Below are 23,514 nucleotides of genomic sequence, written 5' to 3'. Positions count from 1 at the left end.
CCTGACCGCTCCCAGCAGACATGGCACGCAAGCCTGGCCCTGCTCCATTCAGAGGGACTGATGTGTATGTGTGTGAAAGAGAGTTTGTGTGTGTTAACAAACTCTGCTGTCATTGTGTATTTGGTAGATTGTACTGATCTAGAGTGTCATGTGCACTACTACAGATCATACACCATGCAGCAGGAAGTGTTTGTATACCATATGACTACAGTTAGATTTCCTGGTTACAGGCTCACCAAACAATGATCCCCAATACACAACTAAGAAAGTGGACTATGATCAGGATGAAGTGTGCGCATATGAGTGTGTCTGTGTATGGTATGGGTTTGCTCTGGGTACGTTTGAGTTAGCTAGGTCATACCATGTTAGGGAGTAAGACCCAGTATAAGCTGGGAGAATCCCATAGCACCAGCAGGTTATCTCTTTATGGAACACCTCCCTGTTGGTCCTGGAGTGTTAACCCGTGGTCAAGTAGGGCTTCATCATGACTAATCCACAACTCCACACCTCAACATTGGCCATAGAGCCTGAAGAACACCACTATATAAATGGTAAAAACTACACCCAGATCAGATGGGTATAATTATACTGTATATTCATGGATACACTTGATTTACACACTTCTTGACAACAACTAATATGATTTAGAGTGCATGTACCCTTTGTGCTGAACCTCAATAATAGCACAGCACTGAGATACAACATGTGGAAACATAACCAATAACCAAAACCAGACATTGTTGAGGTAGATCATGAAATATAGTGCATGTATCTTTCATAAGCAGGTGTCAAGGCAGGATTATCCATATATGTGTTTGCAAACTTTGCATGTCGAAGGCTCTGACCTAAGGGGATTAACGTTATTAGTCAGTCAAGACCCCAAAGGCGATCAAGCTGTCCTAACAGATGCCTGTTTGTCTTTTCTGAATGGGGGAGATGGTCTGAAGCACTTGGTCATGCTTTAAGGGGCTAGTGAGTGCTCAGTCACGGGACCCTGTGGAAGAAATTGGGATTTCCTGTGTGCTTACATTATTCACTAATTTATAGAACTAGTCATTGGATACTAGTTAGTACGTTCTCATGTAAGCTTGCTATTAATAAGAGTATATTGTGTCTATGTGTCAGGGTTAATAGATGTTCGGGGTCAGGAGAAAGTACTGGCTAAACGTTCCTTGTCATGACTACAAGGAGAGCTCCAACTATGAACTCTCTAGTCTGAGAGTTGTCATGTGTTGGGAGCAGTGAATCTCTTTCTCTGAGACTGTTGAAACATCATTACTGCCTGACTGTCACAATCTATGTTTACATTCTTGTGCCCTATAAAAGATGGTCCTCCGGCTTTCGGAGCGGAGAGAGACCTGGTTGAGACCTAAGCTTGGTGTTGTGTTGTCATTTATGGTCAGAAGACTGGTTTTCTCTCCCAATCTGCAGATTGATAAATACTTATTAAAATCCAGAACTCAACTGAACTTAGTCACTCCGTTTATGAAGAGACGGACAAAACACTTTCTTCATCAACCCCCTGGCCCACCCCTCACAACCCCCTCCTGGCTGGGGTGGGCTACAGAGAGAGAAGAGGGACAGACAGTACCTGGTGGAAGCCCAGATAATCCTGGATGGTGTGAGAGGAGTAGAAGATTGTCCCATCTGCGGTGACCACCAGGACAAAACCATTCAGAGCCTATGGGCCAAACATATGAGAGCAGAGGAGACAAAGATGGAGGTTAGGAGAGCACGATAGAGGTCAGGAGAGAGGAGGGGACCAGAATAGAGGTTAGATCATGATTGAGGTCAGGAGAGAGGAGGAGAGCAGGATAGAGGTTAGATCATGATAGAGGAGGAGAGCAGGATGGAGGTTAGATCATGATAAAGGAGGAGAGCAGGATGAAAGTTGGGAGAGAGGAGGAGAGCAGGGTAGAGGTAAGGAGAGCATGACAGAGGTTAGGAGAGCAGACGACACCAGGGCAGAGGTTTGGAGAGAGGAGCACGGTCTGTAGAGATCTAGGGACGAAGGGACGGTTCTAAAACCGGGCTATACGCCGCTTCGAAACATAAGCTGTACAACCACAAGAAAACTGTAAAATCGGGTTACAAGCCGTGGGTTTATTTCCGAAAAATACGGTAGTTAGCAGAGAGGAGGGAGAACATGGTACAGGTTAGGAGAGTTAGGAGACCAGGAATGTTTGATTCATATTATAAGCATGTGTCATTATGTTGTCAAGGCCAACTGGGCTGAAGTAGAAGGATAGTCAAATTAAGGGAAATAAGAGATTGTATTAGTCCCTCATCGCTAGTCTCCAAATGGGAACAGCTGGTCCTGTGTTTCCACCCCACTAAACACTCAAGCGCTGCTCCCCCACTCCCCACTCACATGGGGACATGAGTTAGAAAACAAACAAATAAACAGACGTGCAAAGATATCTGCCTCATTTACAAAGGACAAACAAAGGGGTGGCAACCACATCAAACACACACACAAAAGCCCCTTATACATACTAAACACATGCCCACCCACACTAATACATGTATACAGCAATGAGAAACACATACACATCTGTACACACACACACGTCCCATTACTGCGTTCACCCATAGGCTAACTGGTGAGTAAGACTGATGACGTAATGCTGCTCTTCCAGCTTGTGATTCACCTCAATTATCTCTGGCCCTTTCTTTGTGTAAGCTGTACAACACAAAAAAAATATTAGGTTTGATGTTTTACCCTAATAACCAGCATTATTACTAGTCTAAACATCTCACATGGACCATTTACCATCATCTACAATTTTAATGTTCCCTTTTCAAGGCTTCAAGGCATGCCTGCTGTTATTTAAAGAACATTGCCATTCTGTAAAAAGTGTTTTTATTTTAGTAACGCCAACAGGCACCGAGTGTCCAACTCAAGTAGCTGTTATATTTTCTGGATGCTTTAAACTCACACATTGTTCTGTCTTGTATTCAATCACCATTGAACAGCTGTGGATCTGAAGAGTCCTCTTGTTCTCAGCTGACATTAAAGGTGACATGACATGAAAACCTCACTTTAGGAGGTTATTTAACATTAATATGAGTTCCCCTAGCCTGCCTTTGGTCCCCCGGTGGCTAGAATTTTCGATCGGTGTAAGTCAAGCGCTGGGTGTTCTTCTCTGCCTTTCAGAAAATGAAAGCTCAATTGCCCTGTTTGAAAATCTCCTCTTTGTTACGTCACAAGGAGGAAGGTTACCTCCCCTCTCTCTGCTTTGCCCGCCCCAGAGAATCTGGCCCGCCCATAAGAAACTGAGCTACGACCGTGCAAGTGTTTTTATCCTCGAGAGACATCATGGCTTGCAAACGAACGAAGCATTACATTTGCTCAGTTTGGATGTACAAAGGAAAACAAAAATCTTTTTACAGTTCCTTCATCCGAGCCTCTGAAGACCCAGTATCTTAATTTTATTTTCTCTGGAAATGCGCCTACACAACTTCTGTTGTAGGCGCATTTGTTTTGTATGTCTGCGCCAAACACTTCAGACACGACTGTTTCCTCAACTTGAGCTAATACAAAACTGGCCTTGCTGAAATTAAATTCTGGATCAGTACTAACTCCTTCATCCAGCTACTAACCTCGGACAAGTAAGTTAATTAACGCTATATCATTTTGTAGCTTTACTGTATATGGTTACCTAGTTTGCTACCCTTAGAATGTGGCTGTAACATTAGCTCTGCAGCTAACAGCTGAGTTACTGTCGCTAATGGAAAGGTAGATAGCATCAAGTATGTGTGAATACACATGCTGTAACGTGAGTGTTGTACACGTCTTTGTTATTTGGATAACCGTTCTGCTGTTGGTGTTATGGCGCGCGCGATATCCGCCTTTCCCCTCATTGAAATGACTGAGTGTGTACCTCTGCAAACCAGGGTTATCAGATGAGAATGGGCAAATTCGAGGCATCTTACAGCAACTGGGCTACAACCATTGCGATACATCCATTGTAAACATTAGCGCATGGTGCCGCCCCTCCGCTCCTCATTAGCATTTAAAGCTACAGACACCAAAACAGCGCGTTCTGAGGAAAGCTCCTCGTGGGACTGCTAGTAGTGGCTGTAATTCTGCACCAAGGCTGAATTTCGGGAAAGAGACTTCTGATACAGTATTAGGGGACCCCTAAGGCCTATATAACATCATCCAAAAACAGCATGTCATGTCTCCTTTAAAGTAATTTGAGTGATCATAACCTGGGTCTTACTGACCTGAATGGAATGGCTTTTGCTTTGCAGGATGCATATAGTCCATCTCAGTCTATTTGTAAGTTATTTGTAAGAGACTATCCTTTATCCAAAATATAAAGCTATACTTCAGAATTTTCTAAAGTAAATTCTCAATTAAAGCTGCAAAAGATGACGTTACAAAATAAATCATACTACAGAGGGTACAATTTCTGGGAAAATTGTGAGGTGTGCTTCTGTCAGTTGCAGCTGGTGCAGGTTTTTATTTATATTTTTAACTGTATCACCACCAAACCTATTGTTTAAACTAATATCAAACATCCAAACATTTGGAGAATTTTCATGGGTGTACTTACATTTTACAACTGATTTTTCTGTATATTTTAAATAAGTATGCATATTTATTTATGAAGACAGAAATTGGGCAATCCTGTGTGAAAATGGTCTTAACCTATATTATGACTTAAACTTCCCTTTTTTTCACTGAAAATATCTTACCTATTGTACCTTTAATACATTTAGGCTATTTTGCTCCCCTTCACCTCTGAATAATTCATTTCCTCACAGCTCCTCCATAATTTACTACAGAGGATCTGAAGTGAACCACAGCAAAGAAGCAAACTTAGAGTCAAGTCAGAAATAGGTTTCAGTCTGCCCGCCAACTAGTTTTCCATTTCTTCTTGTCTCCTTAAATGTTCCACAGTTGCTGTTTGAAGTTCACTGCCTGACCACCTTAATTTTGTAACTTATTTTTAACAATTTTTCATGTATTTCTTTTTGAATTTGTTCTTCTTCTACTTCTTGTTCTAAATCTTCAAAATTAGTGTTCATGCTTAATTAGGAACTCATCTGGGAGTTGTAGTTCTTATCATAATAATTAAACTACCATCCCAGGGTGGAGATGGCTGCCAGACAGACAGTTTCTTTTCTCCTGGAACGCCAGTGTGGAATCCATTGGGGGGAACTGGACTGGAAAATTAATGACTCCAGCAAATCCAGAAGAGATTTGGCAGCCAAGAAGCTCTCTATAAACTTTATCATCAACCCTGTCTCATTGCTGAGCGTTACAACTGCTCAGCTCACCACCTCAGAGAGCTGTTATCTCTGTCAGAGCTCATCTATACAACCTACACACATACATGCCTGTCTACATATCTGACTTACATGCTGTCATCTAACTAACCACAGACAGAATATCGATCTAGAAGGTAGGATTGTGTTGTAATGGTTTACATTTAGTCATTTAGCAGACACTCTTATCCAGAGCGACTTACAGTAAGTACAGGGGCATTCCCCCGAGGCAAGTAGGGTGGATTCTGATTACTAGCCCAATTCTCTAACCGCTCAGCCACCTGACTCCCTACATTTAGGGAGATAAGTAAACACAAGTTTATACATATGGTACTATGTTGATGTTGATAGTGAATAGATGTACATTTACAGAGATTACAAGAGACCTAAAACTTGTGTGCAACGAAAACCGAAACCGTACCCTCACTGACTAGATATAGGGATGCGGTTAGAGTGAAACAGTTGAATTCCATACTCTATTAATAAAAAAAGACTATCTGGATTGGAAAAAGTCTCAAATACGCATATTTTTCAATGTAAGCTGATCTTCTGTTGATAACCTTGGTTCTGAGGACATGCTGAGCCATCGTTTATCTGGCTGTATTTTGCTAGGTCCAAATGGAGATCAGCTGTTTCGTCCTGAGGGCTCTGACAGCAGCAGACTGACATCCACTGATAAGCTTTTCCTGAGCTCGTCCCAACCCAAACAGATTTCATCCCAAACACAAACATGAAAGTGGTCCAGATTAACACAGTTCCCCAGCAGCTAAAACATGTAATTAAACTGTTGTACCTACTAAACAGAATTTAAATTTGATGACAGCGTACAATGATCTGCACATCCATATGTACTGTAAATGTGCTAGAAGTCAGTTGTCAATTTATTTTTCTATAGAATATTTGTAAATTACATTTGAATCATTCTAACCTGAGTGCAATGGGGGACATACTGTACATCTATATACTGCATGTTGGACTTAGTGAGAGACAAGATTTGATCGTAATGTAGTGCATGAAACGGGAAGCGATTGCGGGGCGTTTGCGGACCTGTGCAAAAACCATATTTGGTTGTTTTAGTTTTTTTTAGGCAATTTAGGCTACTTTGTTGCCGAGCAGATGCCACGTTTGTTGCTAGGTCCGTAAAAACGTTTATTTACCTCTGCGAAATTTCAGGAGGTATATAAACGGATTTATTAACTTTTGAGAACGTCTTCTGGACCAATAGGAACAGCGTATTGGTCCAATTATTACAGTAGTATATAAGAAACAGGATTATACCACACACACACACGTATATATGTATATATACACACACACACCTGCAGTAACAGTTCTCCCTCGGACAGCCATGTGTCTGTCAGCCCAGGGGCACTGCCATTGTCTTCATCTCCTCCACTGACTGGCACCCTGTTGCTAGTGTGGTTCTGCAGGGCTACTGTCGATTGGAGAGAGCAGAGAGAAACAAAGAAAGGTGGAAGGAGAGAGAAGGAAAGGATGGTGGGGGAGGGGAGTAGAGAGTATGTGTGTGTGTGTGTGTGGGGGGAACAGAGACAGAGAGATACTTTAGTCCTGTAATAATGTTTGCAAAGCACTGCTGTGAATGTCAGAATGCTTTATGTTTAGTAGATTAAACACACTGTACTGTTTGTACAGCAAACTCCCAGCTCATCAAAAATGTATCAAATAACATATTTTAGACATATTCTAGACTCAAATAACATATTTTAGATACCATCGGCACATTTATGAACTAAAACACCAAAGAGAAATAATTCGTATGACTGAGACCTGACTGTGTGGTGTACTTCTGTGTTAATCTCTTGATATTTTCAGGGGAGTGACTCACTTCACTCTCAAACTCTCTTTCAAACCTGAAATATCATGCATAGATATCATATTGGAGTAAGTCAAAAAATGTGCAAGCAGTGATGTGTCAGCACACTAGGCAGTCATTCAGAAACAATGCCCATCCTTAAATATCCCTTTTGTCCAACAACAGTGAATAACCAATGGAACATCTGTGACACACAAAGGGATTCATCATAACTATCCACGCTGTGCAGAATGTGACCGTGGCAGAATTAAGAAAATACAGAATTGTTGGAGAAGCACTCAGAGAGAGTGAGAAAGAAAGGTAGAGTGAGAAATGGAAAGTGATGGTGAGAGGGATAATAAGAGAGATAGAGAGACAGTAAGACAGAGAGAGAGAGAAAAACAGTTACATTAGCACTGCATCAGAATGAACTGAGGTTCCTTCAGGCGTCACTATATTTGCACTTTGCAGCTCTCCAAGCTTCACTCCACTCTCTCCTCAGTCCTCTTCCTTTCCCTCCTCCCCCCGACCTTCCCCCCTTGTTTCTGAGTCTCTCATTGGCTGTTGCTCCAGGTCCTCTGGTTCCAGCTGTTCTATAGGGAGTCTCTTCTTTCCATGTGTTGTTGCCATGACACTTCACCCATTAATCTCTAGAAGCTTCTTCCTCTACACCTTCCACAGGCATGGAAGAGTTAAGAAAGTGATGGATGAGAGGAAAGGGAGATGGATGAGAGGGACGAGTGATGAATGAGATGGATGAGAGTGACAAGATGGATGACAGGAGGGATGGATGAGTGAAAGGAGGCATAAGTTAGAGGAAAAAGGGATGGATGAGAGGAAGAAGGGATGGATAATGTGTAGAAACATGTTCACTTGAGCATCTAGAGGTGTCCTACATACTGTATACTGCCAGAGTAGATGGTAGAGTAACCTACAGTATCCATAGTAAATGGAGATAAAGGTCATACCCTCAAACTCACCCCTCAGCTGGACATTCAATAGTCAACCTTCACCATTACTGAAGTAGGTGTAGATATGTTTAGGCTTACTATCTCAAGATAACTGTCAGTTCTTTAAAATGGCAGTGTTTACTGCTTTAAAAGATATGTAGTGAAATACAAAGACTCATGGTTGTGTACATACTGTAAGTATGTACACAACCATGTACAAAATGTGTTTAGTATTAAGACCTGGGCCTAAATTGTTTCAGCTACTTACATTACATTTAGCAGACGCTCTTATCCAGAGCGACTTACAGTAAGTACAGGGATATTCCCCCCGAGGCAAGTAGGGTGAAGTGTCTTGCCCAAGGACACAACGTCATTTGGCATGGCCAGGAATCAAACCAACCACCTTCTGATTACTAGCCCGACTCCCTAACCGCTCAGCCATCTGACCCCGCCGACTTGAGTGCACTTGATTTGTCTGTAAAAGCACCAACGGATCAATCACAATATACTTTATCATAATTGATCTTTGGAAAACGAACATGGTCGAAAAGATCTTTGTAAGTCGGTTTATATGAATAGCACTTGTGTCTGAGGCCTACAAAGTCTTTAGGCTTTAGTTACTAAGTGGGTAAACACTGGTTGGACATAGTCAGATAGTATATAAGATACAGGTCCAAACTAAATTATATTTTATATTCGTAGTCTCCCATGGAATATTCCCACATGGTGCTATTTTAGTTTGACCTTGTCACACAGTAGCACCCACAGCAAGAACTTATGTCACCATGTCGTTGTCAAGCCTTTATCACTTGACAAGTCACCTAATGAATCTATTGAGTCGTTGTGTGATCAATTCAGTGAGGGAGTCCAACCGGAGCAGATAGCTTGTGGAATGAAAAGCCAGTTGGAGGGGCCGATGATGTCATGAGAAAAGGACGAGTGGTCAGTCTTGTTGATCTCTGACCCCCATTCCAACACGGCGCTGTGACCCATCACGACCCTTGACCCCCTAGGCGATGTCTTGACATGATTGGGTGAATGGGCTTTGCGTCAGGTCCTTTTGTTGTCTGTCAGGGCTGACATACAGAGGGGCAGGAGGAGATTAGAGGTGGGGCTGAGGGGGTGAGAGGACTGGACACCTGGGGACGTGGTGGTCTTTGTGTGGGTTAGGGACGTGGCTGGTATTTCCTCACACCAGACTCCTCTGGGTGTGCTCTCGGACCCTGTTCCCATTAGACACTCTACGTCAGATTTGTGTGTGTGTGTGTCTGGGTTAGTGTGTGCGAGTATGTGTATCAATGCATGTGTGTATGAGTGTGTCTGTGCACATACCAGTGTATGTCTTCAGTAGGTGTTAGACCATGAGCGGTCCTATCAACTTATATGCAACATTTTCCAGTACCACTACAACACAGAGGAAAGAACCATAGCAGGACAGCACCACACTACCAAAGCACTATAGCAGGACACGACCATAGCAACACAGCACTATAGCAGGACACGACCATAGCACCACAGAACAATAAAAGAACAGCAGAACAACATCACAGCAGGACAGCACCACAATAGAACAGCACCACAGCTAGGGTGACCACCTGTCCCGCTTTGCATTTTCACCCCTTGTCCCGCACGTCACATATTGAAAATGCTGTGCGATACAACACAAAGCGGGACAAGTGGTCACCCTAACCACAGCACCTCAGCACAAGAGCAGGATAGCTGAATGTGAACAGTCCAATGGGCCCGAAGGCTTATGAACTACCAGCTAGACTACAATTGACTGTTATCGATTCCAATGGTGGGAGGTCAGTGCACATTGTACTGTCTCTAACATGGGCTCACAAACTCATCCGTAAGGAAATACATGTATATATACTGTATATGCACTCTTTGGTACACTGGTGAAGTTCCTGCTATGTTGTCTTCCTCCGTCACTTTTTTCACTGCTGAACTTGTGGATGAAAGATAACTCAGATATATCAAAGTTTAATATTTTGACTGGACAGTCTCTCAAAATGGCCATCGTTTGAAAATCTGGTTCATGTTTGAGTTGACTCTGCTACTATTGTTTCCACTGGAGTCTCATCCAAACAAAAGTTAATATGTGAACTTCTGACATACAGTGGAATGTAGCTCAAGTACAACATAAGATCATCTGCAGCTGGAAAGGCAGTGAAGATACGAGGGGGGCTTAAAGCTGCTTTAGATCGGTGGGGAGTCCATATATGAGGAAATTCACCAATAATACGCTTTCAGCTTAATGCCTCAGCTGGGGCAGACCTGCTTAATGAAAGAGAGAAAGAGAAATAGAAAGACAGAATGAAAGAAAGAAAAAAAAGACAAAAAGAAAGAAAGAAAAAAAGTCAAAAAGAAAGAAAGAGAGATTATCACAGAAAGTAGGTGTGCTTCACCAGGCTTCAGTTGGCAGAAGCAAAGCAATGCATGTAATAAAATATTTACATCCCTGTCCCCACCACATACACATGGAATAATGGAGCCCAGGCAGTCCCCAAAGGGATTTTTACAGTGAGTTGATTTGAACAGGTTGGCTTTGAAAAAATGCGCTTGTCTAAGCACAATGGAGTCTCACGTCCACCGGCTAGCAAGCAATTAAAACATCTCAATTGTGATCAGGCTCCACAGAAAACAGGGTTAGGGGCAGGGACGGACTGGGAGTAAAAATAGGCCCTGGACTTTGATCCAGACCGGCCCACCAGAACCGGTCCCGTATACGCCACCACAGCGAGCACCCTGCTAATGCATGCAAATTCTGTGCCTGGTGTGATGCTAGTTAGGGACTTCCACGCTTAATGCAAGCACGCATAGCCGTTTTTTCACTTGATAAAACATTGTCTAGTGAAGGTAATTACGTTTACGTTTCTTAGCCTGATTTTCCATCTTTATGATGTCTCTACTAGCTAGCTTTCGATCTGTCAGTATCACTGTTGTGTATAAGCGGCACTAAGGGCTGCATAAAGGTTCATTTGGAATAGACCAACCGTCCTGGGGGAAAGGGGGGCCGGCCAACGGTGTTGCTGGCCAACCGTGTCGATCTTCTGCCGAAATTTTTATTTTAAAAAAATATATAAGGCAAGCGGCCCTCCGGCCCAGAAGTGCACAAGCCCTACCTCTGAGAAGTTACCATCTCCAGAGGGTTGTCTGTGTTTAGCTCTGATTTAAGCTTTTCCCATTTTTATTGTTCTACATCTGAGTTATGAGTGGATGTTTGTTCACTCTTCCCTTCACCCTTCCTTTTAATGTTCTGGAACTCAAGTTTCATCCGAGTCTTCGGCAATTGCTCTAAATCTGTTCTTTTAATCATTTATCATAATGTTAATCTTTGATTATCTGTCAAAAAGAAAACGTTGATATGCTTAGAAGGCTACTGAGTAGTGATGCAAAATCCTGATGACCATAACAAAAAAATGCACTTCTAATCTGCAGCTATTGTTTCGATTTATTTTACTATTAAAAAAGGTACTACAATTTCCCCCCCATTCTCTTTCGCTCAAGTTAACTAGACAGTGTTTTTTCAATCCACAACTTCAGGAGAAGTGGGAGTGGCCTGGCCTCTGACCCCACCCACCTCATGTACCAGGTCTGGGGTTTGATGAAGCAAATCCGACAAAAAAGCAGTGACCCTGAAAACCTGACATCTTGTGAAATGGGCCGATGCACTCCGGAACTCTGCCAGGGGGTTGGGGGCAAGTTAAGGATTTGGATAGAAACAGCTCTGGCGTTTGTGTCAGCATGTTTGTGCTCAAGCGTGTTTCACCCTTAGTGCTCGGGTCTGACGTGGAGCAGAATATGGAAACTGCTGTTGGAGCCACTTCAGGGGGATTCACATCTCAGGCACCAATCAGGTTACCTCACATAGACAGGAAAGGAGCTAACGCCACACAAGACATCCCCTCCATCCCTCTACCCCTTCCCAGGGCCGGATTAACCATTAGGGCAACTGGGCACTTGCCCAGGGGCACATTACATCTAAGGGGCCCTGGACAATGTCAACTAAAATGTTATATCACGTTATGAACGCAGTCCTGACTTTCCTTAATGTGAGTACTTTATTGCAACTCGTTCGATCAAAATGTTATGTTAAATCACGTCAAAAACAGTGTTTGTGTAGTCTAGTAGCCAGTGCCGCCGCTCCCATAACGCTCACTACGCGCTGTGCGTAGGGCACCAACTCCTGAGGGGGCACCAAAAAATAGCCAACTGAAAAATCATCATAGTTATAATACTTATAATACCGATATTATTTTAGTATAGAAATATTAGACACGTATATTACAAAACAGGCAGAACAAGAGATGTATTTAAATGCTCACAAAAAGTTACGATGGTGCCCCCCCCCCCCCCCCCCCCCCAAACAAAACATAAACAAATAGGCTACACACTCAACTTCCCAAGCTCGCTGTGGGTGCCCTTCCCTCAGTGGGCTGACGAACTTTGACAGTAGGCTAGGTCAACTTTTCTAAAATGGGCTTAAAAAGATAACAGGAGTCAGGGGGAGGAAAAAAGAAAGAAAGAGACTGCGAGATGGTGCCCGTGCATCACTTTCAGGTAAGTTTAATCATTGTTAAATACGGGAAATGTGCTGCTAATTTAATGGTTATCCTATGCATACACCTCAAACTTGCTGACGTTATTGCTAATGTTAGCACACTCAAATATGTTTTAATTTATTTAGGTGCAAGCTAGATTGAGATTTTACTGTTAAACATTATCTATGCATTTTACAAGTAACTGACGCCAGCTATAGCTGTTACTTTCTTACCTCCTGTCTGACAAGATTTTACCAATTGAAAAACGGCTTGTAAAATGTTTATTTTACATAAAGCTCAAAAAACTATTTAGCGCTCAAATAAAGGCCCAAAAATTCGCTCGCGCGCTTCGCGTGCTCGCATTCATTTTTGAAATCCGTAACTAGAATCACATCAAACACAGGGGAGGGGGAGGGGGGGCTTAAACCTTGTTGCCCAGGGCACAGAAAATTGTTAATCCGGCCCTGGCTCTACTTTAGGTAGACTATAAATTTCAGATCAGCCTAAAATAAATAACGTCCTGATCCAGTGGGTCGGTTAGGGGACACTATTTGATGTATCGCTGCTATTCACAGCGCTAGTCATGTTAACTCGATGGTAAAGTAGCGACTAATGTAGGAAACGCGCTAGCCGGATGAAAATCTAACGGGTTTTAACGTTAGCCAACTCTGATATTTCTAGTCCGCTCAACTCATAGAACCAACAGTGTCACCGGCTTTCCTTTGGATGAGCTATTAGCCCGAAAGCTAACGTTATTGCTAGCAAGATTAAAAGGCAATAACATTGTGTACGGTTGACAAACAGTACATCTAATTTTACAGTATGTTTGACAAGAAGATTTGCTAGCTAACCAGCCATTTCACTGTCCCAAAATCAATATCAAGATTTTCACGAACAAGGTATCGGCCATATACTAGTACTAGGCTACAGTACGGCCGCAGCCTGTGGAGCGAGTTGAATCGAAAATGGATGTGAGATGACCGCATCAAAGTTGACATATTCTCCAAACAGTAATTATAATTTTACTGTATGTTTAACAACAAGACTAGGCAGCTATCAAGACATGTCACTGTCCCCAAATAAAATCAAGATTTTTAAGAAGACAATAATCGGCCATGTGTAGAGTTGCTGCTACTGTCGTGTTGGCTGCAGCCTGTCTGCAGTAACTAGATGACTAGCGAGGTGAATAGCAAATGGGATGTGAGATGAGCGGTTACGTGACACTGACACACTACATTCAGAAAAGTAAATGTTTTAAAATAGGTTAAAATAAATATTCAAGTCACTCATTGTTGTAAATACAAGTTAGCTTGTTAAAGTCTTTCAAAATGGAGGCTTTGACTCCGTCCCCGTTGTTATGGTTACTTATTTCAGACACTTTGTACAGGCTCATGTACGCATGCTATGTAGCCAGCGGAATAATTTAGAACGGTGAAAAGACAGTTTTTCTGCAATGACGCAGTAGGTGTCCGTTATCACCCGATAATGGGCACCCCTGCAGCCAATCAGAATCGAGTATTCACCCAGACCATGGTATAAATATAAAATAAATAATAATAAATAAATAAAACGATTTTTGAAATTGGTGAATCGATGTGAATCGCTAGAAGACTGAATCGCGATTCGAATGTGAATTGATTTTTTTCCCCACCCATAATACGAATACTAGAGAATCTGAATAGGACACTACCAAATAGGTAATAATTAGATAATTGTTGGATAATAGTTAGATAAAAGTGAGATCAACTATTATCTTTTCCCTCCAGAAGTACCATCCTGGTTGTTTCCAGTCCAAATGGGCTCAGGTCAAAGCCATTGCCGCGGTGAACATGTTTGCACTGAGGCAGCACAGTAGATAGTTAGCATTCTACCTCATCTGTGTCCCTATAATAATATGCAAAAAGAGAGCAGGCCTCTTAATCAAGACAGGGAGCTATATTTGGAGGGCATTAACAAAACGCATTAGGGCCAGGAGTGAGGAAGCCATGGCGACAGAAACCCTGTTTAGAAGTCAGTAGAAGCTGCCACTGTATTGGCTGATGGGTGAAAAAGCCCCGCCCGAATGACCCAGATAAGACAATTGATTGGGTGAGAGCCGGGGAGAAGCGAGGCCAACGCAAATGTTTTCTTTGGATTTGTGCCCAGACCCACCCATGGCTGCTTACAACCAGGATGTGCGCATATCTGTCTCTCTGTGCTGCTCTGACTCATGTACCGAACACAGGAGAAAGCGGGGTGAGAGATATTGAGAGAGAGAGAGATTGAGAGAGAGAGAGGGGTGAGACAGAGAGAAGAAAGAGAGGGGAGAAAAGGAAAGGGAGCAGAGAAAGAGAGAGACAGAGGGACAGGGGAGAGTGAGGGATAGATAGAAGAGAGAGGGGGGGAGTGATAGAGAGATTGAGACAGAGAAGGACAGAAATAGTGGGACGGTGAGAGAGAAACAGAGAAAGAGAGAGAAGGGCGACAGAGAGGGGAAGAGAGAAAAAGAGAGATGAGAATAAGAATGAGGTACAGAGGTATGCAGAATGAGAACAAGAGTTCAAAATAGAGAGATAGAAAGAGAGAAAGAGAGGGAGTGAGAGAATGTGCGTGTCAAAATGTACAGTACGAACACATTGATGTGCATTTGTGCATGTGTTTGTGTGTTAATTATTCTACCAGTGTGTGAATGGCCCTGGTTCTGACTGACAGGGAGTAAATATAGAACATTTCAACTCCCTCACCCTCAACACACTGCACTAACACACAATGGACACGCCCCCACACCCACTGACATACACATGGATGCACGCAACACACACACAAGCCCAACATGAACAAGCGTTTGCTAATGCAGGACCCAAGCACGCAGCCCACACACTCCTGTCTCCCGAGGTTTTTTTTCTTCTTTCGATCACATGGTCACAAATTTGCTTATGAGAGATTATTCAGAAGGAAACGGGGAGGAGGGGGATTGGTCATTACCGATTACCATGGCTCAAACACCCCCCCCCCACACACCCCCACATCCCCAACCCTCCAACCGCTCCAGCCCCTCTTAGGTGGCCTGCATTCCAAAAAGCTCCTGAGCCCCATGACAGACAAGGAGGGGCAAGGGTAAGGGGATTGGGGGGGGAGAGGAGGAGAGAGGGGGGGCGAAGGGATGACCCACTGCGGATCCACTAGCCCAGGGACACTCCGCCTCCGATTTGCGGGGGGGAGGGGTGAGGGATAGAGAGATGGAGGGGGAACACGTCTGGGGTCGAGCAGTGCCGATGAGTATCATGACGTGTCACAAGACTCTGGCAACTGCCTTGGAGCTTACGTAACCATTCTGAGCATCCTGAAGCGCTGAACACCAGGCCCAGAGAGAAATGAGGCTTTGCTGTAAACACTGGGGGTCCAGGTGACACCAGCACACTGTACATTAGCATGTAGTAGCACATGAGAGACCTACTGTACTTGGACGGTTAATTGATTCTATTCCACAGGGTTCAAAACCATGGTAGAGATTATTTGATTACTATGATGTATTATCACGCTTGTGTTATTTCTATGCTTCCTCAGAAGCATACAGTCTGCGTTTTCCTGACTGGCTTCATGCATTGAACAAAGCACATCTCCTTTGAACCATACTGTTGTGCATGATTTATGATCAATATCCATGTCTTTATATTTGGATAGTTGCATAACATATGTGCTGTACCAGCACATATCTGTATTTATATTCACAAAAGGCAATTTGAGCCAGTGACTGCACAACAGACACAATGGTCCACCTTCTGGAAATGAATAAAAAATATATTCCTCTCCTCTGTGTCATTCTGATTTGGATTCACTCCATCTCCAGCCATCATTGACCTAAATAATGCATTTGTGCCACAAGGAAGCCTGTAAAAGAGGCCAAACACGCCCAAACACAATCTTAAGACATCTTTTTCTCACTCGTGAGCATTTATTTTCCTTTTGAACCTTTGGGTAACACTAAACCTGAATGACATGTCTCTCTTCAACAATACAACATGTTGAGCCAACATTGAATTTGTACTGTGCTTTTTTTGTGAAAATGTTGGATAGTGTATTTGGGGTGCATTTCCATCTGTCAAAACCCTGGCACAGGGCCAATAGTAATAAAACAATATCTCAGAAACCTCAATGGAGATCTCACTATCTCTGTGACTTTCATAGTCGTGGATGACGAATGATGAAAGACACGAGAAAAGCATGCTAATTTGCTAACTTCCCGGCTAATTTGTTAATTCCTGTTTTTACAAATCCTGTTTTTACAAATCCGTTCACATTGTTTCCCATTCTAATCTCAATATATGTACAGCCAGGCAGACTGTGAAGGCATGGATGGTTCGGATACTAGTGTAGTGTCGCTGATGGGAAGAGAAAAAAGAGAGCAATCCTATTTAACAGTTTCTGTCCAGGACCATGCAGAGGAATGCTGGCTTCTAGCTCAGCTACCTTCTCTGGAGACTGGCTCTTCTGTTCTCTGCTCAGGGAAAAAAACAGGTGCTGACACTATTAACCAAATTAACCCTAAAGGGCCATTCCCTACTCAGAGGGGTGCCCTGATCCTCATTCACTAAATTCACTAAATGACTTGGATTTTGGGCGGGTCATGTACAGTATATTTCATATTTATGAAATTGTGAAGATTGTGTCTGTTGTCAAAAGGCCTTTCAAGGTTTCTGTCCACTTTTGCAAAAACTTCTGCATTCACACTGAGTGAAACATCTCTCAAGTGCAGCTCATTGTGTTTATCGTCAAATAGCCAAGAGGGATGAAAGCCTCCCACATCCCAGACTACAGCCGGGGGCGAACGCAAATGGATGGAAACGTGTGTTTGGTTGTTCGGCTGGGGGCCGCTATCACAGCAGGAGTGATCCATTAACCGAGGAAACACTAAAGAATATAACACATTGGAGAGCCAAGCCCAGTCTCTAGGAGAATTGCTACGCTCAACACAGGTTTAATAGCTGCTTTCTCTATATTGTGTGTTGCTGTGTGTAGGTGTCTGAGTTTGTCTCTTTACTATACCTACTATATTAAAGAGAATTATCAGAATTTCAAGTGTTGATTCATATTAGTAGCTGTACACTCTTATTTACAGATATTCACACAGACAAACACACGTGAATACACACATACACCAGAAAAAAAGAAGTGTAGGCTTCACAATAGGTTACACTAATAACCAAATAATTGATTCTCCATTGTAAATTTGCCATGACAGTGACACAACCAACGGAAGCTTTCTGCATTAATATATTTAGGCACGCTGTGAAGAAAGTTTGCACAGATATGATGTATTTTACCCGAGAGTACTAATCTACCAGAATGCCTGTCAGCCAGCTGACACATATGGATGACAAATACTGTCAACAAACTCAACATGAACACTATGATTTTCCAACGCAACACTGTTAACTCAGAGTCAGATCTAGGGACAGAGCGAAAAAGTCTAATCTCTTTTCTCCATGGAACTGCATGCAATTGTTTCAATTGGGAGCACAGATAATCCTGTTGTATTGTTGCTAAGGATAGTGAAGGTTATGCACAGTGCACAAGGGCACTGAGAGGGTAGGTGAATCTTGATGAGCACCAACAAATTCTAAATATAGCTATAAATCTATTTCTAGAATGAAAGGCATTCAGATGATTTTTAGCTTTTCAGCTTAAGCTTCAATGTGTCGTTATCAATGCAATTTGGAGTGGTTGGAGGTACTCCATCAACAATCCAATTTAAAGAAACAATGAAATGGTCTTACCATTTAACAATTTTTTCTTGACCTCCCTCTCTTTCCCCCTCATCTCTCTTTTCCCAACCCCCCCCCGCACCACCTCATTCTCATTAGGTTGGCAGCAGAGGAGTGCCAGTGGGTTCTGAAGGAGAAGCAGCTGGGCTGGATAATACTGGCAGAGGGATTAAACAGGCTCTACCAGGCTTTGTTCAACTTCTACAAGACATTTAATTACACACACACAGCCACAACACAGTCACTTTTGGGTTCAACCCTGACATGCTGAACAGATAAACACTAGAATGAGAAAATCAAACAAATATTGGGAGCTTCAAATAAACCCCCTCTGGCCAATGGGTTTATTTTAGTTCAACTGTATGTTGTATGAAACATTAAGATACAGACACACAGAGGACAGTACAGCAATGCTGTGCTGGATTTTAGTGGTCATACAGACAGGTCTATGGACAGTCTGTTAGTGGTCAGACAGACAGGTCTATGGACAGTCTGTTAGTGGTCATACAGACAGGTCTATGGACAGTCTGTTAGTGGTCATACAGACAGGCCTATGGACAGTCTGTTAGTGGTCATACAGACAGGTCTGTGGACAGTCTGTTAGTGGTCATACAGACAGCTCTATGGACAGTCTGTTAGTGGTCATACAGACAGGTCTATGGACAGTCTGTTAGTGGTCATACAGACAGGTCTATGGACAGTCTGTTAGTGGTCATACAGACAGGTCTATGGACAGCAGTGCAGCTCATCCAAGCTTCCGCAGGCCTCGTTCTGGCACAGAACAGAGCACATCTGATCCCAGCACCCCCAACAGCACACCCAACAGCAGCTACACTGTTTACATACAAACAAATGACTGATTGTCACCGAGTCAGGGGCTTGTTGTCTTCAGGGAGCATTGGCCCTCAGCAGCGATCGTGTTAATTATCAACAGGAAGTAGGCTAATGCAGTTAGACAGGAAGCCTTGCCTGAACGCTACCCTTTGACCTTGTGAAGAAGGGCAGAATCACATCTCTTGTGACAGGAGCCAGAGATGTGTGAAGATGTGGTGTATTTATCACATATAGACACTGCCGTTGATAACTGATGTCATAGTGAGTCTTGCAATAGCTGCTTTCGAATTACTTGATTTATGGTGATTTAGACGGACAGTGTGAAAGGTCTACTATGAAACTGTTCCTTCACTGGATGGGTCGAGGTCTTGACACTCTCTGCCCTGAGAGCAAAAGCAGTCATTCTATATCATGTGTACTGGATATTGCTCTGTATGTTCACCCTGGATGTTTTTACTGAACGTGTCATGAACTTCCAGCTTCCTACTCCCCTCATCGTACCACCTTGCTACCTCCCCCCAAACTCCACCATATCACCTGTCCTGTATGCTGCCCGTTACCCCTCAAACAACCATTTCAAAAAGCCACAGTCTTAAACAAACATTGCTCTGCTTCCATATCATAAATACTTTAGGCTCTGGGGGGTTTCCTTAATTATTCATGCCTGGAGAGCATCCGACACCCGCATTGCAGTTTTCTCCTTTAAAGATCATCGCCTAAAATAACATCATCTTTGGCCCCACATAGGAGGGAAGACGACTTCACTCTCAGTCTCTTGCATGCAAGTATTTCAAATGCGCTTTCCCCGCCCCTCTTCACCCCACTCTCAACACCTTCCTTCTCCCCTCCCCCTCTCTACTTCTGCATTTTAATGAAGGACTGTGTTCTGGCCTCATCTGCACATGGAGGCAACATTGTGGGCCTGTATGAAATATTGACGTCCCTTTCTCCAGGATGGAATAATACGCAGGCTTGTTGACTGACTGGCTGCTCCTTCCATGTCTCTGCTGATTGGATGTGCTTTGAAGGCGTCTGGAAACACAGCCCACGACAGAGGCAGCGAGGAGCTCTATTGTTGTGACATTTTCATAACAGTTCTATGGATATGAACATAAACAAGCAAGAGGCTTAAAAAGCCCCAGCTCCACAGTGCCCCCAGTGACAAGGCAGGACAACTACAACTCGCCCCACCTACTTGCGCAATACACAACTTAACCCTTGTGTTATCTTCGGGTCATCAGTCGTTGTGACCCACCGTCGTATTGCGACAACTTTACCGCATACAAAACCAAAGTGAAGCTGTCTCAGACCCCCCACAGTGCGAAGGTTAAAAGAAAATTTGTGCTCATTCTAGAACTTAGAATCTGTGTACAGATCTGAATACACTATATGGCCAATAGTTTGTGGCCACCGCTCAGTATACGGACACACATGGGGTGTTATGAAGCTGGAACAAGAAAGGGCCCTCTCCAAATTGTTGCCACAAACTGAAGCACAGAATTGTCTAGAATTACATTTTACGCTTAGCATTCAAATTGCCACCAATAGAACTAAGGGTTCAAGCCTAAAACCATGAAACCAAAAATCCCATGCACAACCTGAGGTCTACAGAAGCTCCATATTAATGCCCATGGTTTTGGAATGGGATGTCCAACAAGCTTATATACTGTAGGTGTGATGCTCAGGACTACATATACAAGACCCATCTTGGATATGTGGGTGTATATATATACATACATATATAAGGAATCTTTAAAAAAATATGTTTAATTGAGAAAATGAATTATTTATATATACTGTATATTTTTCAGTACAACATGTATGAAATATCTTTGATCCAGCAGAGCATTGGGTCAGAAAGTGATTGACCTGGCCACATCAATGTAAACCAGTCACCGATCAGTATCCAGTCTTGGTGTATGTTTGACATACACCAAGACTGGACAAATAGAGACATCGCAACACTGGCACCCTGATGCAACAGGGCCTATTGTACCTGAGAAGAAGTTCTTGGCTCGGAGGTAGCTGACACTGAGGCGGAGGATGGACAGTTTGTCCAGGCTGGTGGTGACCTCCTCTGGGAAGGGCAGCAGGCTGGCCAGCCTCTCCAGCTCTCCATTCAGACGATCACGGTGCCGTTTGGAAGGGTTGGATTTGGCTCCTTCAGCAGGGGCCTGCTTCACCCTGGAAGAGAACAGGGGATCTAATTTCCTATTTTGGTGATTCTATATTTGGTGGATTGATTTTATATGTTAAAAGTATATATAATATTATATATTACAAGTATAAAAAATCGCCTACACAGTAATTTTCAAAAATGTCTGTCATAATGAATTGAAACCAGTGAATAATGTGCTCCTTGCACTACTTATAATGTTCAATGTTCTGAAAAAATAAAAACAGCACCCTTAATAAAATTAGCCGTATACGAATAATTAATATGTTGTACACTATAATATTATAGCATTGTTGCTAATATTGTTGTATCAGAAACGAAATATGAATGGTTATTAAGGTACTTAATTAGGTTTATCTTTTATTTATAGATTATATATTTAGCTGTATATTTCAGTAATAAAATAAATGTAAAAGGTTGTGTAATAATGCAATTTATCTATGCATTGAAAAAGCAGAATTGAAAACGACAGATATAAATATATTTTAATAAAAAGCAGGTGAAGGTTGAATTTGTCCCTTGCGTAGTACAGCCCACTTCACAGAGGTAACCATATGTGTTCACATCCAACAAGCTGAAAGGGTGAGTTGATGCAGTATGGCAAAAGGGGATATAGTAGATAAATAAAAAAATTATAATCTTTGGGTATTTGGAAATAATGTGCGCAATGGGCTGCATTTTAAAAACAATTTAAAAATGCAATTCTGTAATGAAGGTCTTCAGTGCATCACGCAATATGGACATTAGATCCTGACTAAAGTCATTTTAATAGGTTATTTTGGTAGTATTTGACAACCTTAATTATGATATCCTACTAGATTTACTGTAAATAGGTGTAGGGCCTACTGAAGATACATTTTGAAATGTGTTGGAGAAGCGTTTGCCGTCTGTGAGTCTTAAGGCCTCGCTGTCCTTGTTCTGTACATTGCAAACAACAAATATACTCATAGCACGAGTAGTTTTCGTCATTGGTGTTCAACAAAAAATACCAAACTTTTATGTAGCCTATCAAAACATTGTAATGCAATGACAACCGTTAGCCTATTGCGCATTTACACGACTTCAGTTACATAAGGCGTTTGTAGGTGAAGATTGAGTTGTGCCATGTTTAGGAAAATATTCCAATAAAGTGGCTCAGTCTCTTCATCGAACTGACGAAAAAAAAAGGTTAATAAACGTTGGATACTTACGCTCTCTGGACTGGTTTTCTCCGTTTACGTCCAGCATACATGATATGGCTTTTCCTTTGCAAGCCTGATAAGTCCTCCAAAAAATATTGGTGCACGACTCCGTCACATACAGCCGACCATAAATGTTCTTAAACTAATCCTCGAGGCGAAGAAGATAAACACATGAGCTAAAGTCATCAATCATCAAAACGAACACAACAAATGTATTGCTAATGACCAATGTGGTTTATATTCGATACAATATTTCCATCATCAGATCCAAAGATGGATGAGAAAACAAGAAAGCATCGTCATGTGGCCGGGTATCGTTGAGTTCTAACTTCATCCAATACAATTATGATTAAATAAAAAATTGTAAAGTTGTTGTTTTAAATCCTTTAAAAATTTTGAAATTGCTTTCAGCTCCCAAACAAATAGTTAGGCCTACTCCGTAAATCTAGAACCCAAATAAATGTCCCACTTGTCAACAAACGTGCGGACGATCTAGACCTCTGATTCCAGGACGCTGTGCGCGGTGCAGTCTTCTTTTAGGGTAAATAAAAGCGAATCCATCGCTGCCCCGTCTACTTTTTATGTTGCACATACAGAATATGATAATGTTAAAATAATTATATTGTTTAGAAATTTGCTGAAACAAATACAGTTTAACCCTACCTATTCCCAATTAGCACGTCAGGTTCGGGAACGCGCATTTCCCCATTAAGGTCCGGTACAGATTTTGACGAGCTCGCGCATGAAGTTTCTAAACTACCGAGGTCTACAAGGGCATAACGAAAATCTCCTGGAAACACAGGCGGGCACGTCAACGGTTGCGCGCTCCCGAGCGGACCTTTTTGTCCAATCAGCCTACAGATTATAGAGTAGCGGTTTATGTTGAGCCTAAGTGGCCTTCCCTGTATTTACATTTACGTTTACATTTAGTCATTTAGCAGACGCTCTTATCCAGAGCGACTTACAGTAAGTACAGGGACATTCCCCCGAGG

At 42.5% G+C, this 23,514-nt stretch overlaps 1 protein-coding gene across 1 annotated transcript in view; it reads right to left on the bottom strand.

Annotated features, from left to right (window-relative positions):
- LOC134017550 (aryl hydrocarbon receptor-like) overlaps positions 1–23,288 on the bottom strand; it is a 41,155-nt gene extending 17,867 nt beyond the window's left edge. Inside the window, exons 1-4 of the mRNA XM_062457277.1 lie at positions 22,532–23,288; positions 21,162–21,349; positions 6,597–6,712; positions 1,592–1,681 (exon numbers count right to left, since the gene is read on the bottom strand). Of these exons, the coding sequence (XP_062313261.1) occupies positions 1,592–1,681; positions 6,597–6,712; positions 21,162–21,349; positions 22,532–22,572 (435 nt within the window). The 5' untranslated portion in view covers positions 22,573–23,288. The remainder of the gene's footprint in view (positions 1–1,591; positions 1,682–6,596; positions 6,713–21,161; positions 21,350–22,531) is intronic.
- Between the last annotated feature and the right edge of the window lie 226 nt (positions 23,289–23,514).

Source organism: Osmerus eperlanus, chromosome 3 (assembly GCF_963692335.1).
Source record: "Osmerus eperlanus chromosome 3, fOsmEpe2.1, whole genome shotgun sequence".
NCBI lineage: Eukaryota > Metazoa > Chordata > Actinopteri > Osmeriformes > Osmeridae > Osmerus > Osmerus eperlanus.
This window is presented reverse-complemented; position numbering and strand designations above follow the sequence as displayed.